Source organism: Caretta caretta, chromosome 8 (assembly GCF_965140235.1).
Source record: "Caretta caretta isolate rCarCar2 chromosome 8, rCarCar1.hap1, whole genome shotgun sequence".
NCBI lineage: Eukaryota > Metazoa > Chordata > Testudines > Cheloniidae > Caretta > Caretta caretta.
The window spans coordinates 30,073,696-30,092,135 of NC_134213.1; the positions used below are offsets into that span (position 1 = coordinate 30,073,696).

The window sequence follows — 18,440 nt, forward strand, 5'->3', positions numbered from 1 at the left end:
CTAGTTTCTCCACCTGTAAAATAGGGATAATAATATTTCCTCACCTCAAAGGGACAATGTTACTTAATATTTGAAAACGGGAATAAATATATAAAATGCTATGATGAGTAAAGATAATTATTATCTAACCTGAGCTCACCTCATGTTGCATACAACCCCAGTCATCAGGTGGTATAAACACACATTTGGTCACAAAAATCAGTGACAGCATTTTAATGATAAAACTTTGATAGACAGACAGACACACACACACACACACACACACACACACTCATGCCCATTTTACCAGTAAGGAAAATTAGGTAGAGAGAAGTTCAGTGTCTTGATTTCAAGTCACAAATGAAGTTTGTTTCAGAGACTGGGACAGATGTCTGGACTTATAGTCCAAGCCTTCATAAATAGACCCAATTCCCACTGGATCAAACCCCATACTGGAAAATGTATACAGATCAGCATTTACTAATCCCTTCCCTTTGTAAATTAGTCAGCTGTGGAGTTTAGAGGGATTTTCCCCTGAGAAATGCCAAATTACTACTATTTAATTGTCTTTTCACATTAAAATCATTTCTAACACCACAGCTGAGAAAAGAATTTGAGAACAGAATAGTTCAACACTTCATATGAGACTGAATAAATCATAACAATTTACAATATTAGCAAACAGTTTAGCAGTGATATGACTGAATCAGCACTGGCATGGAATTACATTTAAATGGGATTAATAATAATACTTCATTCACTGATTTTGTGTGAACGTCATTATAAAAATGTCAGAAGATAGATAAATGAATAATCAGTGTCATACCAGAGCAGACGTATTCCTTTTTCTGAACATCCGCCACATTAAAACCCCGTAGGTGCACGGGTGCCATGCAGAATGTGAACTGCCCAATCGAGCGTCTCTGACGCAGCCAGTCAGACAGCCAAGCCAGGTGGCAGTCACAATACAGGTAATTGGAGTGAAGCCGCCTGCAATGGGCAGAAAGAGTCACATCACATCTGAATGTTTTAGAAACAGTGATTAAACACAGCAAACTCATACAAATTCTCAGAGACATTGTACTAAAAACCCTGCACATATTTTCACACATGAGTATGCTGAATTATTATAGGTGAATTGTTGACACTAGAGGATGAGGGGATCCACAAAATTGAAGAGGCTTTCATTTAATCAAATTGTCTTTTCTGTTATATTGAAAAGCAATAAGTGAACCTGACAAGAAGCAGAGCTCCAAGTAAGCACCCAAAAGGATGGGTGTGCAATCAACCCATGAAACTGAAAATTTTCCAGCAGGCAGCAATCTTGGGTGAAATTATCAGTGTCAAGAGTACCATAGCAGCTTCATGGTGGTTGGAAGCTTTTACCTTAGGGCGGTATAGACAAAGCACAGAGGACCCCCCAAAAGATAATATCTATTAACTGAACTTTTTCATGAAAGGTTTAGTTCACATTTAGGTGACGATTCATCCTTCCCCATCATTAAGTAATTTAATAGAAGCTTCACTTGTCGTCATGGCCATCCATTGAGCTTCTAAGAGGAGTCTGAGAAGTATTGTTCAGCAATGGGATGTCTATTTTACAGACTCACAACGGATAGAAATCTTAAATACAAAATACTCAAATTATGAGTACTTGTGCAATTTTGCTGTGGGTTTGCTGAATACATTAATTGCTCTCCCCCTCTCCCCGGCCCAGTTCATTTTTAACATGATGCAATTACACAAGAGAAGATGTAAACTTCTAAGTTTATACCAAAGACTTCCAGAAGCATCATCTAGCTTTAATCCCTTCCCTCCCCCATATCTTTTAAATAATAAACACGCAACCAGGGAATGAACCCAATACTTTTAATAACTACCACAAACTTTAGGTCAAAGTTTAATAAGTTGAAAGTGGCAAAATTAAACATTTCATTCCTTTTAATGAGTCATGAGTTTGTAGCATTATGACAAAGTTGAAATGACAACCCCACCCCAGCCCCTGCCGAAGACTGCAAATCTTGTAAGATATAGTTAGACAAAGCATTCTTAACTGCAATTCAGTAATATATCAAGTATTATATTAAAAAAAAATTGGTGTTCACACAGGATTTAGCCTTGCCAGCTCCAGAAGAAATTAACCATCAATCTAGAGATATTCACATTACACAGTGGCAGTTGAGATCAGTGGTGGCGCCTGAACTGACAGTCCCTAGATTTGTACGTCTGGGGGGAGCCACTGACACATTTTCAGTTGGCTGGACCTCAAGCTTGGAATTCACTTCCATGCTTTGGCCAGTAGTGCTTACATCTGCTGGGTACACTTCAGGGCACACTGTAAAGCATATCTATTCACTCAAGATTTCAATGAAGTGGCGAGGCGGGGCAGTGATGTTGTTATAAGATGTGAAAGTTTTAGATGACACTGCATCAACTTAGATCTTTGGTAAAATGTTTTTATTACGAATATTTTTTATTTCATTTTTGGTAGGCACAGCATATAAACTGAAAGAACAAATATATACATTCACAAAGCTGAGAGAACACTGTCTAGGAAAAGATCACCCTAATTGCAGCAAGGCTGTGGCAACCTATAGATGAACAATTTCATACAGCTAACCTGACAAAGAATTAGCATCCCTTCCCATCACAACATTCTAGAGCATCCTATGATGATATTCAGAATTATACTTTCTAAAGAAAGTAGGAACATGCCTTTTTTTGTTTTCAGACAGGGCTCATATGATAAAAATTTCACAAGAACTGCTTCCATTTCTCCTATTTGTTTTCTTGCTAGATATGTCAAATTAGTTTCTGGGTTTAAATATTTTAACAGTGGGAACTATATTCCTCCTCAATCTGCCTGCATTGTCCCATGTGAGCCCTATCTTTAGACTTGATAACATTATTTGTGTTGAAATTCTGCAGCATGCCACGGGTGTTTGGGAATTGCTCTTGGTTCATTGTAAACAAGCTGTCAAGCTTAACCAGGTAGCTTGTAGGAATAGGTCTTTGATAAACAAATTAATGAATACAATAAGAATGCTTGAAAAGGGCTTCCATTGTGGTTGAGAAACATGGCATAACCACCCCTTGTGCAAGTCAGGAGCACTGAACCCATTTGGTGTATTTTTTTTTGGTATATTTTACATTTTTTTTAATGTAATAATTTACCTCTGCAATCACTCACAGATGCAGAGATAGCAAGAGACTCACCATTAAAGAAATTAATACTGGGGCCATGTTTAGCATAAATAAAGCTGTTTCACACAAATGAAAGCAGATCAATACAAACTAATTCCTGTAAATTCCAATCAAGAGCAAAAAAAAAAAAATCAACAAACAAAAAACAACAGAAAAGAGGAGTTAGGTAGAATAGATCAGCATAGAAGAGTTGATGTATTTATTTTATTTTTAAAAAAGGATTCTTAAGTGTTACAATTTTATTAGTACATTTTTCTTTCCCTTAAAGGTCATATTGGCTGGACACTTCCTTAATTTTTCTTCCCATGTTCTTCATAATGGAATGGATTTTTTTTTCTTTTAAAAAATTCACTCAACTCTTGTCTTTATAAAACAAGCTGGATTGATAGCACTGAGAATAAACTTTTTATCTACAGAAGAAGTACAGTACAGGCAGCTTCCCCAACTGCCTATCAATGGACCTCAGCACTCACTATAAAGAATTACATCCAGTGTACTCTATCTAGGCCCATTCAATCTATGACTTCTTTAGTAATCCTGCTAACACAATGGCCAGGTGTGATGATAGTTCTGTGATGTGGACACCGAGCCGCTGGGAACTAAATGAAGATTATATTCATTCTATCTAAGGTACTGCACAGCCATCAGATGGCTGAATTTGAACCACTGACTGAAGGATCGAATACTACATCCTACCTCTCCAACCCAAGCCATCATGCCTGCAATAAATTCTGTGCAACATGTTTTCTCTCACAGATTTTGCCCTTTATGAAAACAGCTTCTTTGAGGTGTATATTAACGTGGAAGAAAAAAAAAGGTATTAAGTAAAATCAGAAACATGACATGAGAGAAGGTATTGCTGTTCCTTCCCCCATAAATATCTTCATATGAACATTTTACCTAACAGAACAATAAGAGACTTATTTCTCAGTTGATTTGTACAAAGATGCGTTACCTGGGCAGTTGCAAAGGGGGATTATTACCTACTTCAGGAAAGCACATGTTTAATATCAAAGCCATATTATCATGCAATATGGGCCAACAATGGTCAAGTGTGTTTCTAATCATTTTTAGCCACGAAAAATAATTTTAATATTTAGACATCATCTTTGTGAGATGTGATGGTGGTGATTTGAGGAGAATGGAACAATTCCAGCTTTGAAGGAGCAGCAGAAGAAGTCATGAAATATTTGTGACATCTGTGTTTATCTTACATTTATTATTCTTTTGATGGCTTTACTACCTCTGACAACGCAGGGAGAAGGTAAAATGAAAGATTAAACCATTGTACTACAATTCTACCGTTCTGCATGGGGCTTTTAAAAAAAAATACTGAACTGTTCAGAAGAGGTGTAATTTGGCAGCCTTTGAGACTCGTACATGCCACTTACTATTGATGAAACTATCTTTGTATAACATAGGTGAATAAACACAAATGCCAGCTTTTAAAGGTGCCCTTTTAGCCACAGACTCTAGATTAAATTTCCAGCAAATCCTTTTAGAGTGGGTCAGCATTCCTGTTCTGTAAAATGTGGCTCTCAGAATTCAATATAAAATCATCTCTTTATAAATCCCATTTATGACTTCCTTCCTTTTTTTTTCGCTCCCTTTTTTTTTCTTCTTTAATTACAGCGAAGGGGGATTAGTCAGTGTAAGTCTCCAGGGAGCGATATACAAAGCCATCTCCGAAATTAAACTAAAGGGAAAATGGCAGCAGGCACTGAGCTCTAGGAACAGACAAGACTGATTGATCTGAAGTAGCTGGGCAAATATTCTGGATCGTTATGGGAGAGAAATATTTTAACCCACCCTTCACCTCCCCCCACAAAAAGACGAAAATATAAATTCTCTTTAATCAGTTAAATTAACGCTAACATCTTTTAATGTCATCCTTTAGAGGAGAAAAGAAAGTAAATATAAATCAGTAGTTACAGAAAACAGCCTTTCAGTATGGACAGATAAGAACCATTTTTCTTCAGTTCAGTTAATTGGCCTGCTGTGATTATATGAAAATATATATCCAAACACAGCATTTTGCTTCCCACTAGTATGAACAGGCTGCTAGTATTTGGCTTGTTGAACATTTTGGAGTAAGCACATGTTGGCTTGTTTTTATACTGTGGAATAAAACCAAACAGGCTTTTCTTTAAAAAAAGACTTCTGGAGCTGTGTATTTATTTAAAGGGAATGATTTTGGAAATGGCTGGGTCGGGTAGAGCTGCAAAGCTGATGGCATTACCCTTTGGAATTTTACCTCTGAGCCCTCAATCTAAATTCCACAAAAATTACACACAGGTCAATTTAATTCCCTTTGTATATGTTCTCCTAGAGCTGGTTGGAAATTTTCCAGAGGAGCCTTTTTTCCACTGTAAAAAGCAGATGTGTCACAAGAGAAAACGTTTGCAAAAATGGGTCAAATTCTATTAAATTTCATTTGGAGAGGAAAAAAATCGAAAAACAAAATCTTTTAGATTTTTTGGTGCAAAATGACTTTTCATTTCAAAATGTATTTTATTTTGTATTTAAAAAATAAAAGTAATTTAAAATGTCAAAATCGGATTGAAACATTTTGACTATCAAAATTAAAGGTTTTGACTGACAAACAATTTATTAATTAAATTTTGTTTCAAGGATATTTTGAAAATTTTGGGGTTTGTTCCTTTTTGGAACAATTTTATTTTTTTTTAACCTCACAAAATTTCCCACTAAATGAAAAATCTAGTTTCTGCACAGCTCTGACTTCTACATTATCCTAGGTCAAACTGTGCATGCATTTAAAAGCTGCGTGATCCCAACATACTGAGATTTGCACAGGGTGTAAGGAAGGGTTCGGTTTGGCCTCCCAGTATCAACTGAATAACAGAATTACATTTCATAATCAGCACGTGATGACAATTAGGCTCAACTGGTAGATGTTTTCCTCCCAAAACTAGCTTGAGCTGATTACCTTGGGGAGAGACTGAAATATGCTCTCACCCAATCAGAAGACTACCTCATTCCTGTTTACAAAGGGTTAATGTCACAACATAAAGTTTTGGCTTGACCTATTTACTGTCCTTTTGTTAAAGAAAGGTGGTTTAAAAACCCTTTACAAAAGTATTCCTTGAATAAAGACAAATATTCAAAGCAAAGACAGAGTTATCCAAGGCTGCTACTTATTTCTGAATTTAGTACTTACAGAGTCCTGATCTTTGGCATATGGTTGAAACTGGTAAGAGGGATGCGGGTGATGTTGTTATTGTTGAGAGTACTGTTAAAAAAGAAAGAAAGAAAGAAAGAAAAGAAAAACAGATTGATCAATTATTTACATTGCTTTACCAGCACACACTCTATAGAAATGAACTTCTTCAGTAATGGGTAATAAATCTACAGTGCTGCAAACAAGACGATGTGCTGACAAATATCTCAGGAGCGATTTGTGAGTTGTCAAGAAGGATATTTTTATGGCAAAGTAACCAATAATTGCGCACAAGTAAACAAAAATTGCTATTTAACATGCCCTGACCTGCGTAGCAAGTAGCACAAGATTTCATCCACTAGAAAATTTGGGGAGATGTTGGCACTTAAAGCCTTGTTAGCACAGCCTGTTGGCAATGAGACATACAGCTCAAATTGCTCCTTTGGAAACACATGGATGGATGAGGAATTCTTGTGTGTTTTCCTTAGGAAGAAATATATGGAATGTGGAAAGTACTAAAATAAACATTTTGTGTTCAAAGCATGTAAGGGTTTCAAATGGAAACTCCATATAGTGTATTTTATCAGAGCTGGTCTTAGACAGAATGGGACTTTGGCTGCCATTAGGGATGCTAATCATGTTTTTAATGATAAAATGACTAATTTAGCATCAACTGGGGTAGGTTGCCCTCATTTATGTTGTTCCTAATTATATCAGTGATTCCCTGGAAAATTAGAAGCTATAAAGTTTATCAATGATGGCCTGGGAAATGGAACACACACACACTAGGAAAGTATACTTGCCACATTCCAATCGCTCAGAAATTGCAACTACAGCTGCCTACTGTGTCAAGAGACTTGGTCAAACCTGGCTATTTGTTACCTACCGTGCAGCCCTATCCATCATAACTCTAACTGAAATGGTTAAAGCTCTTCACATTTCCCTTATTTAAAATGCAAACACACGGCAGTTGTTTATAGGAATGGCCCAGCAGGCTGTACGTTATAACAGCCGTACTGCAGTGTTTTGGGCAATTACCGTAGAAACCAATAGCTTGGGCTTGTTTTTGTTTTAAATTAAGGGTTGTATGCTTTGTGCAGGTGATAAAATAAACAGCCACCTTAAATAACACTTTAAAGCCTTACTACTGTTATGAACTGTTCAATAGTTGTGATATTATGTATTTGTGTAAGGCATTTCATCAAAAGATTTTCAAGAGCTTTAAAATAATTAACCTTCTAATTCACCTGTAACTTCTTTCCAACAGATGCCTCATTGTCTGTATACTACAGATCAGCATGTACAACAGAAACCTCTCCATAGATTCCCAGTTTGCACAGCCTTAGTGTACTGTAGCCTATAATACAATATATTGCAGTATTTTAGCTCCACTAGAAAAACTGTCAAGTATCAGAGGGGTGTTAGTCGTGTTAGTCTGGATCTGTAAAAGCGGCGAAGAGTCCTGTGGCACCCTATTGACTAACAGACGTACTGGAGCATAAGCTTTCGTGAGTGAAACCCACTTCGTCGGATGCATGTAGTGGAAATTTCCAGAGGCAGATATAAATATGCAAGCAAGAATCAGGCTAGTTCAGTCAGGGAGGATGAGGCCCTCTTCTAGCAGTTGAGGTGTGAACACCAAGAAAGGAGAAACTGCTTTTGTAGTTGGCTAGCCATTCACAGTCTTTGTTTAATCCTGAGCTGATGGTGTCAAATTTGCAAATGAACGGAAGCTCAGAAGTATCTCTTTGAAGTTTGGTCCTGAAGTTTTTTTGCTGCAGGATGGCTACCTTTAAATCTGCTATTGTGTGTCCACGGAGGTTGAAGTGTTCTCCTACAGGTTTTTCTATATTGTAGGAGACACCAGCAGCTCAGGATTAAACAAAGACTGTGAATGGCTAGCCAACTACAAAAGCAGTTTCTCCTCCCTTGGTGTTTACACCTCAACTGCTAGAAGAGTTGTCATCCTCCCTGATTGAACCTGTCAGCCTCCCTGATTGAACTAACCTTGTTATCCCTAGCCTGATTCTTGCTTAAATATTTATACCTGCCTCTGGAAATTTCCACTACATGCATCCGACGAAGTGGTATTCACCCACGAAAGCTTATGCTCCAATACGTCTGTTAGTCTATAAGGTGCCACAGAACTCTTTGTCGCTTTTAGAAAAACTGGTAATGTCAGATGTTCAGAAATCAGAACACTCTCAAATATGGATGGGATAGGATGTTTGAAATCCAGACCTGAACCAAGACACACATTTATAATTTGAGCCTAATTGGAATCCCAAATTCAAAACACCCCAATTTCATTGGGAAGGGCAAAGAATTAGGGAAGAAAGTGCTGTCAGTATCTGGAGTTGGATCCTGGATGCATCACTCATGGTGTAAACTAGTTAGGACAAACTGCAATGCCTCACAGTGAACCTCTCTGAGGCTGAAAAGCTGCTTCGTCTGTACCACAGAACTCCCTTCTTAAGAGCATTACAATACAAAAATGAATTTTCCACTATGCCAGTTTGTATTTTAAAATAAAGCTCTCTTTATATGCAATTCTTATTGCTAGATTATGGTATCTATCAGATGGTGCAGGAATGGAAATCGGTGGTAGACAACTAGTCAAAAGAAGTGTGTGGCACAGTAATTTTCATTCAAACAAATGAAACAATCTGTAGGAACAACTGACACCAAGTATTGTCCAGTGGCTCAAGCAGAGGATTATGATTCAGAACTCCTGAGTTCTTGCTATCTCTATCACTAATTCTGCCTGTAATCTTGGACAAGTCACTTAGCATCAGCCTCCGTTTCCCCATCTGTAAAATACTTACCTACCTAGCCACAGAGATACTGATGCTTAATATGTGTAAAACACTCTGAACTCCTTGGAATAACCACCTTGGATGAGGCTGTAGAAGTGTTAAGCATTATTACTGCTGTTATACCTGTGTTCTGATTTTGTTCACTTGTCCACCAAAAGAATAGAGGCAAAGCGTGTAAGTGACATATATTACCGAGAGCATTAGTATAGGACAGAACTCCATAAAGGCACTGGGATCATAAATCGCCAAAGAACAACCATGCATATAGTCAGCTTTGAAAATTAAATCGTACACAAAGTTGACAACTGAATGTGTCAGTGAGGGCATTAAAGGATCCAATGCAAGTCAAACTGAATTCAGTGGAGACTTTCCATTGATTTTAATGGAACACAGAGTGGATTCAGAGAGTGAGAAGTGACAACAAACATCTTTCCCAAGTAGCTGAGAGATACATTCTGTACACTACTCCCAGCACAATTGTTGAAAATTCAATCTGTACTATCAAACAGACTCAGATATATCTATTGTAAAAAAACCACATATTTAATAGACAAAGTATCAGTCTATTATGTAGCAACCCAAAGTAACCCAAATCCTAGCTTTGCTACTTACACATTTCCAACGTTAAGAACCCATTTGTTGCTAGAAATAAGCAGGAAGATTTCCATAGGTCTCCAATAAATAACAAAGCAACAAATAATGAGGAATACAGTTAATACTGAATTAAGCCCTATTTCATTAATCTACTAATTAGCTAAAACATTTCAAGTATAATCATAGCAGATAGCTACTGCACAGAAGACTTATTAATGCATTATTACACTGATATTTAAATGTTAACCATTATGAAGGCAATAAAGCATTTATGATTATAGCAGTATTTCAACACAAAGAAGGCTAAATACAGCTGTACAGCTTCTATTGCTCCACAAAGGGTACTAACTGACAGTGAACAGTCTGCATTATTAGTCACAATTTTAGTTGTGTGAAGTAAACCCCTTTGCAATGATTCTTCAGCATGTGGCAGCCTAATGTAGCAGCGTTCTTGTACAGGCACTTGCAGGGAGCCTTCAAGGTAGTTGGAGCAGTGCTCGAGAGTCATTTTGCAAACCTGAATACCAAGTACATGAAGCAGTTGCCAAGTGTCTAAAACTCATCTTCCCAGCAACGATTTTTAAGCCTGTGTGTTGTGGTGGAGTCAAAAGACCATAATGCACTTATATATGGAAGATGAGGGGGAACAGAGAAAATCCACTCCCCCAATTTTCTATTAAGTGCTATGAAGCCCAGTAGATATTTGAAACAGACTAAGAGCAGAAAGCTATGTGAGGTCCTGGACTCTCAGAGCATCCAGGTTCCCTCCGCTCCATATGGGGAGACAGGAGACACACATCACACCACACTGTCATCAGGATCACACCTCTAATCTGTTGCTTATTTTAGAGCCAAGTTTACCCTCATCCCTCACAAACTCACTGTTATCATTGTGAGGTGTTCACTTCCAAAATGCTGAATCAGTAACCTGAGGTTACAGAGAGTGTTATTTATGGCTGCAGACCTTGGGCTGTGATATTGTCAGATCTTGCAAGCAAAGCAGGCTCAGGATGCATCAGTACCTGGTGGGCCTCCAAGAACTACTTGGGAGCTGCCCAAAATGTTGTTTTCCCTCTCTGAGGCACATCCTCAGAGGTGGTAAATTGTCAGCTCCAACTACTTCAATCTATACCAGCTGAGATCTGCCCTCCGGGGTAGCGTGCTGTTAGGGGGAGCTCACTTTCCCATAAGATATAAAACTGAGTTGTGGTAATTAAAAGATCACTTAGCATTTTTTCAAAAGTAGGAGGGGGGGTGTGGCTCTGGAATCTTGTACATAAATAGGTATGTATCCCATGACCGATTTTCATGACGTTTCAATGGCAAGTTTTTATTCTGACGTTAGCCATCTCCTCTCTGGGTCTGGAATCATGATCCAATCCCAAATCTGGTAAACACAATCTGCCTCCTTCCTCACATTTCCCATGCAAATTCATTTGCATTCAACATTCTTACATACTTCCTAGCGGTGCTAAACTGTTGTGGAACATTGCAGTGTGCTGATGAAAAATTACCGAATTCCACCCTAAAGGTGGCTGTATTTTCTGGTGAATGACATGATCCTTTGTATTTCCACAGTTGCTAAAGTGCTTTAGGATAAAAGGTGCTATATCTATGTAAAATCATTATAATATGTGAAAGGAATTAATCCCACATCATTAAAATATTTCTACTCTTGTTTTGTGGTCTCCCCATCATTTTGAGTGGGAAAAGAGGCGCTAATGGGTGAAATACTTATATACTAATCTTTATCCCAAATTCTAGAACAAACATAGCAGCTTCTTGGCACAGCCCAAATGCTCTGACCAAAATGTGAAAAGATTAGATTTCTTATCTGCCCAGATTTCAGAGGAACAGCCATGTTAGTCTGTATTCGCAAAAAGAAAAGGAGTACTTGTGGCACCTTAGAGACTAACCAATTTATTTGAGCATGAGCTTTCGTGAGCTACAGCTCACTTCATCACGAAAGCTCATGCTCAAATAAATTGGTTAGTCTCTAAGGTGCCACAAGTACTCCTTTTCTATCTGCCCAGACTAACTACTCAGTTTGAAGAAAAGGAGGACTTGTGGCACCTTAGAGACGAACAAATTTATTTGAGCATAAGCTTTTGTGAGCTACAGCTCACTTCATCATGAAAGCTTAAGCTCAAATAAATTTGTTAGTCTCTAAGGTGCCACAAGTACTCCTTTTCATTTTGCGGATACAGACTAACATGGTTGCTACTCTGAAAACTACTCAGTTTGAAAGACTCAACCTAGCAGTCTAACTATCTCCCCAAACAGGCTGGACTGATTAGAAACTGAAAAATCCTAGGACCTTTGCTGAATGGCCAGAACTCTCTCCTCTCTCTCTCTGACTGCTTCAAGCTACAGGGAAATATTGTGGGTTTTGTTCCTCTTTGTTGTGTCTTTTCACCTCCAACTTATAAAAAGTATGCATGTATATTAAAATTGCCAGCTGCTTACAAATCTGTAATAAAATAAATAAATAAATATTAATAATAATAAAAATTAAAACATACCCACCCTACCTACTCCAGTTAAGTACTGGAAATATACTGTAAGACCAAAGATATCTTCTGGCAATGCCATCAGAAAAGGTTGCAAACCAGATGTAAAAAGATTATGTTAAATATTTGTATTACAACAAGTAAAAAGGTAACAATGTTAACCGCCTTGCTATTTTTGCAGTCAACCACAACTTCAAGTGAGAAAACCGGTGGGGTTTTTTTGGTTTCTTTTACAAGGAAAGGGTCTCATTATATAACAATGATTAATTATCATCCACTGTACCCCAGCTAATACAAGTTATGCCATTCTATTTTATCAGTGCTATAAAGAAAAAGACCCCATTGCAAAATCTAACTTTCCTCCTCTAAACAGTACACTTTTTTCATAAAAGAACACACACAGGAAAACAACTATCAATACAATTTCCACAATGATTTTTTATTTTATTTTATTTTTTTTTTTACACACAGGATTTGAATGGATGTAAATGACAGAAAAATCTACATGCAACACTAGGCCAGAGCCAAGGGCATGCTTTGGTTTCTGCATATAATAGGGACTCTGATTTTCTTTTACACCCCATTTCTGCAGCTGATTAGCACAAACAGCTAATCAAATTGAGAAATGATATGGTAGATTATATTTTTGATTAGCACTTTTTTCCAAGCATTAATGAGCATCTACCATAGTTACCAGGGGTCTGCTAGCCATTCAGCCTTTGATAAGCACCAGGCTTCTTTTGTGTAGTATTTGGCTCTGCTGATCAAGGGGGTTTGCAGCATTTGCAATTCTCAGCTATGACGAAACACTAAGGCCTAGGGGAGATCAGATCCATGAGAGGGAGAATAAAAAAAAATGTACAGACATAGATTAATTGCCAGGTTTAACAAATTACTGGTAAGAAATATACTTTCAAGTGGTGAGAGGTAAATGGGAAAAGAGAAAGGAAACACAACCAGCACGTTTTCTGTGTTTGTGTTGCTCTTTGAATTTCTTCTTCTTTTGCTCATTAGAGATTAATAGTCTCTGGTTTGTTTGCCAAAGTTTTGTAGTTTAAAAAATAATTATTTGAACCCTGGAAATAACAAGAATCATTTGGCAACACCAAGCTCATGTTTATGTGGACTACAACTTTAAAACTCAACAGACACTATTTTAATTTTCATTCTGCCCCCTCACCCCCTCCCTGCCCAAAAGACCAATTTGCTTACTTTTCTAGCTGTGTGGCAAACCTGTTTTGAATGTGTGTCTTTGATTTGCATGATCTGGGCCTGGACTTGAAAAGCTGACCTCCGAGGCTGGTGGGAGCAGCAGCAGCCGCTGTGTTACTGGTAGTGCTAACAAGTCTAACATTTCCCTCTGTCTCCTTTGATTAGACTACTGCTTTATCACAGTGTCCTTTTTTGGTTGCGTGTGTAATCTGTGTGTTGTGTGTCCATAACACCATGTAATTGGCCCTAATGCAACATTATTATCTGTATGCATGCAAGGACTGGATACAAATGGTGCATATGCCGGCTTACAACATTCCCAGGAGTGAGTTACTCACCTGTCATCCTCCCTGATTATTGTCTCTGTCATAACTGCCATGCTTTTCATGTTGCTTGTCCCCAAAGCAAATGGACATTCAATTCAAAGTGGAAAGGTAAAGGACGGTGGAATTCCACACACACACACACACACACACGAACATACCCTCACTTAAACAAAACTGGAATTTTTCAACTAAGACATTGTCTAGGAATCTTCAAGCACACGTAAAAAACACAATTAAGCCTCAGAACACCCTTCACATAAATAGTATTGCTAAGAATGTTATCCCTATGCAGGGATGGGTGAATTGAGGCAAACAGAGGTTAAGCTATTTGCCCAAGGACAATGGTGGATCTGGGAAAAGAGCCCTGAGGAGCCCAGATATATAGTCCCCTGCCAGCCAGCACTTAGACAGCATTTCCCAGATAGGCAAAAATCTCATGGTTTCAAAAATCATGAAACAGGGGGAGTTATTTGCCTTCCGGTTTTTGAGCCTTTGCAGTTCACGTTTTCAAGCTTCTGTCCACAACCAAGTGTGACAAAGTTTTTTAAATGAAATTGAGATTGTCATATAATCACAGGATCTGGACCGTTAAGAAATACACCAAATACCTCAAGACTCGTAATAAAATCATGAGTTTGCAACCTTTTTTTTTTTTTCCATTTGATCACCAGACTCCTCTTTATTTCAGACTTAGCTGACACCATTTTGATGCAATACCACTCCTGGAAAAATACTGAAACCACCACAACATGAATAGTAACAGGGTTCCTATGACTTCATGTTTACAGGGCATGAAATCTTTTAGTATCTATGTGACTAGATTGCAGAACCACAATGCGAACACTGTCTTTATGCCTTATATAGAGATGACGGGTGTATTGGTTTCCAGTATTTTTCCTCTTTATTTCCATAAAGTTTATTAGATTTACCTTTTCTAAAGTATCAGCTCTAATAAGAAAGCCCATTTTCAGTAGTTCAAACACACTTTCAGCACTTGCATTTTGTATGCAGGCATGATTAATCCACGTAAAGAACATTTGGATCCTGGGATGAAAGTTGCTATATTTTCATCAGTTGTAAAAAGGTTATATTTAGCATAAGTCAAAATAAATCAGCATTAAATAAAATGCATAGTATTTCTCAAAGAGAAAACCTCAACAACCTCAACCTCTACTTTCTAAGTGGTCAAGCAAAGGAAGACCCAGTGCTCCCAGGGATTGCTTTCAATTTTTTTTTTCTTTTCCAATTCTGGGTGCCTCCTATATGCACTTTCTTGATCTCCTCACAAAGCATTTAAATTAAAGCCCATAACCACTGTGTGGGCATATAATGAAAGTAACTGATGCTGCACTGATTAATCCATTACTCTCAACTGTTAGAAAACATAATGATCTCACAAGGGGCCTTATTCACTGACGTATAGCAGTTGAGCTGTAATCTGACACCTCAAATTAGCAGCAAAAGCAACAACAGCTGGGTTTTTGTCTCAATATTTGTACCCAACTCTGAAGTGCTTTGGCACCATACAAATGTTATTTTTAAACACAAGGTTAACACAGCCAACTAACATTTTAAATGGTCTCCAGGTGTCATGTAAAATCCATAGAAATAAAAACAATCAGTTGCCAATTTGGTTTCTATTCTGCTTTTATCTTAATAAACAGATTCACCATTAATCCTAGGTGATTGTTTTCTTTTTTCAAATGTGTTATCAAAGATATGAGAGGGTCTTCTATTGTTATCTCAGGTGTCTGGCAGTTGAAATTTAAACAAGCCAAAGGGAACAGGAAAGAGAAAATGTCCTTTTTTGGAAATGTCCGAGTGAATAAGCTTCATGTGATTAACACATGTATATGCTATGCAGAGCTGGTAGCACCACCTATTATTAAGGTTGCCTGACACTTCCCTCTATAATACCCTGTTTTCAATTGCCTTATATATCTTTTTCCAAACTTACCATTTGAACTGAAATTTTCCATGCAGGGTGTCTGCCTCAGGCTGCATTTTTTCAGCCACCGGTTCAGCTATTTCCAAGAATAAGGCTAGAGAAAAATACACTGCTTTGTCCCATGTTAAAAAATTCTGGCAACCTTTTCTCTGAAATGCTAAATTGCTCTGAATGAGGCAGGGGTCCAGTGGAAAAAATAGTATGTTATCATGTAAATAAAGACCATCATAATGGATATGCACTAGGGGGCTAACTTTGGCAGGCATGACTTTGCAACCATAATAATGCTCTTTTACCATACTGTTTTTATGTGTCCAATGTGTGTGCATACGTGCACGTACTCACACACTTCACGCACTGAATGTATTTTTCTGATTATTGCAGATTTATACTTTTGACATGATATTTAGGTTTCTCATGATCTATGCCTTCATGATCTATGCCCTCCCAAATATGGGGAAAAATAAAACGAAACAAAGGAGAAATGAATAAAAGGAACAGGCTTCTAAAAGTAGATCTTCACCACAAGTTAATACAAGTTATCTACACTCAACTTTTTTCACTCAAATTAGCCTTACTCGTGTAAGAGCTCCCACACTGGTGCTTCACTCACTCATGTGTGGTGCTAAGACGTCTAGGGGCATATCCCAGAGTTCCTTGCATTACAGTAAGCTGAGCCACTCTGCGAATTCTTTCCCAATGAACTGTGGGAGAATTTGTCAGTCCTTTCTGGGCCCAGGAGGAATCGTGGGAAGGCACTAGAGGACTTGAGTGGTACTAGCCTGAGTCCATAATGCAGAGTGGTCTTGTTATTAGCAGCTGAGTTGTGCTATCTCAAACTTCAGCCTGTATCCCCTGACTGGTCAGCCACCTCAAGTAAAAAGCTCCTCCACATGCTAACTAAAAGGTTGTGTGTGACGACAGGACTCAAGTTACAGCTTGATTTAACTTTTCAGTGATGATAATCCCTAACCAAGTCTCGGCTGTCGGGGGTTTTCTGGAGAATTATGTTCTATTTCAGCTGGTTAACTGAAATTCCTGAGAGTTTGTAGGTTGGTTTTCCATTTGATTTTTTCATTTAATATACTGAGCAAACAATGGTTTCAGAGTAGCAGCCGTGTTAGTCTGTATCCGCAAAAAGAAAAGAAGTACCTGTGGCACCTTAGAGACTAACAAATTTATTTGAGCGTAAGCTTTCGTGAGCTACATCTGATGAAGTGAGCTGTAGCTCACGAAAGCTTATACTCAAATAAATGTGTTAGTCTCTAAAGTGCCACAAGTCCTCCTTTTCTTTTTGGAGCAAACAATGTTTTCAGCAATGAATTTACAAGAATTATTGTCTAGTCTTTTGAACAGGGCTTGCTTTTTTTCTTTCATGTATATTATATATATGCAAACAATTAGATCATAAGCCCGTCAAAGCACAGATCATGTGTTTGCTCTAAACTACCTAACATACTGTGGGTGCTACAATAACAATATTATTAATAGAAATTATTTTTATACATTCCTTCATCTTCTTTAACAGAACTTAGTTTTCCTTGGTGATTGTTGCCATGTTTTAGAGTGATTTCTTAACATAGGAGATCTCTTGCAATCCAGGCCGTCATTTTCATATTAGCCATAAAGTGCAAATTTACAAAGAAATAGTATTTCCATTTTTGGTGCACACAGATGAAGCTGTAAGTAAGGGACAGTAGTGACAGCTCAAGATGGATCATTCGTTGCAGAGTCCATAAAGAGCTACTAAAACATAATTTAAAATTCTTAAACTTTTGAACTTAGAAGAAAGAGCTTTAAAATACAAGAAAGTAAGTGATCATCCTCTATACAGTGCCAATTTAATCCCAAACTGTATATTTTTGTATTATGAGAAAGGCCTTCTTCCAGCTCCAATATAAAATATTTTCATTTAGTATGTGATAATGTCTAGCACAGGAGATGGAATGGGCTGGAAAAGCGTACTTGCCTATCAATATAGAGAAACAAAAAACTCTGCTACAGGATCCTGGAAGATGTTATATTTAAGACTATGTAAATGCCAGTTCCTGGCTTTGCAACCAACAGAGCTCTCAACCCAAATGAGCTAGTTGATCATCACTGAGATACCTAAATCCTAGGCACAGTCATTACAAATGAAGTTCAGGTCTCGAGGCATAGGGACAAAATGACCATCAATACTGAAAAGCCTGTGGTAGAAAAGGTAACATGTAAGACTCAGTGCTCCTTCAACACAGTTCATGATCTCAGATCATTATATTTACTAACTATTTGTATTGTGTTTATTATATTTTTACTTTTGTTTTTATAAAGTGGGTATAAACTGGTCACTAATAAATTTATGGTGGAAATTAGAAGACAGTTTCTAATCAACAGAAAAGTGAGGCTCTGGTACAGCCTTTCCACAGGAGTGGAATTAGGTTGGGGGCAAAACCTGGCCCTAGTTAGGTTGGGGGCAAACAACCTAATTAGTTTTAGGATGGAATTTGATGCATTTCTGAATGGGATTATATGATGGGGTTGTCTGCAGAAGCAGGGGACTGGACTTGATGACCCAAAAGGTCCCTTCCAGTCCTACAGTCCTAAACCTTTCTATCCCTGAAGAGAGACTTCAGCACAAAAGCTCTCTCCATTTTAGACCTAAGCATATGATGCCTGGAGTAATTCTCATTC

At 37.8% G+C, this 18,440-nt stretch overlaps 1 protein-coding gene across 1 annotated transcript in view; it reads right to left on the minus strand.

Annotated features, from left to right (window-relative positions):
- Window positions 1–18,440, minus strand: part of SLIT3 (slit guidance ligand 3) — an 806,608-nt gene that overhangs the window by 287,749 nt on the left and 500,419 nt on the right. Inside the window, exons 7-8 of the mRNA XM_048861176.2 lie at window positions 6,362–6,433; window positions 806–969 (exon numbers count right to left, since the gene is read on the minus strand). Of these exons, the coding sequence (XP_048717133.1) occupies window positions 806–969; window positions 6,362–6,433 (236 nt within the window). The remainder of the gene's footprint in view (window positions 1–805; window positions 970–6,361; window positions 6,434–18,440) is intronic.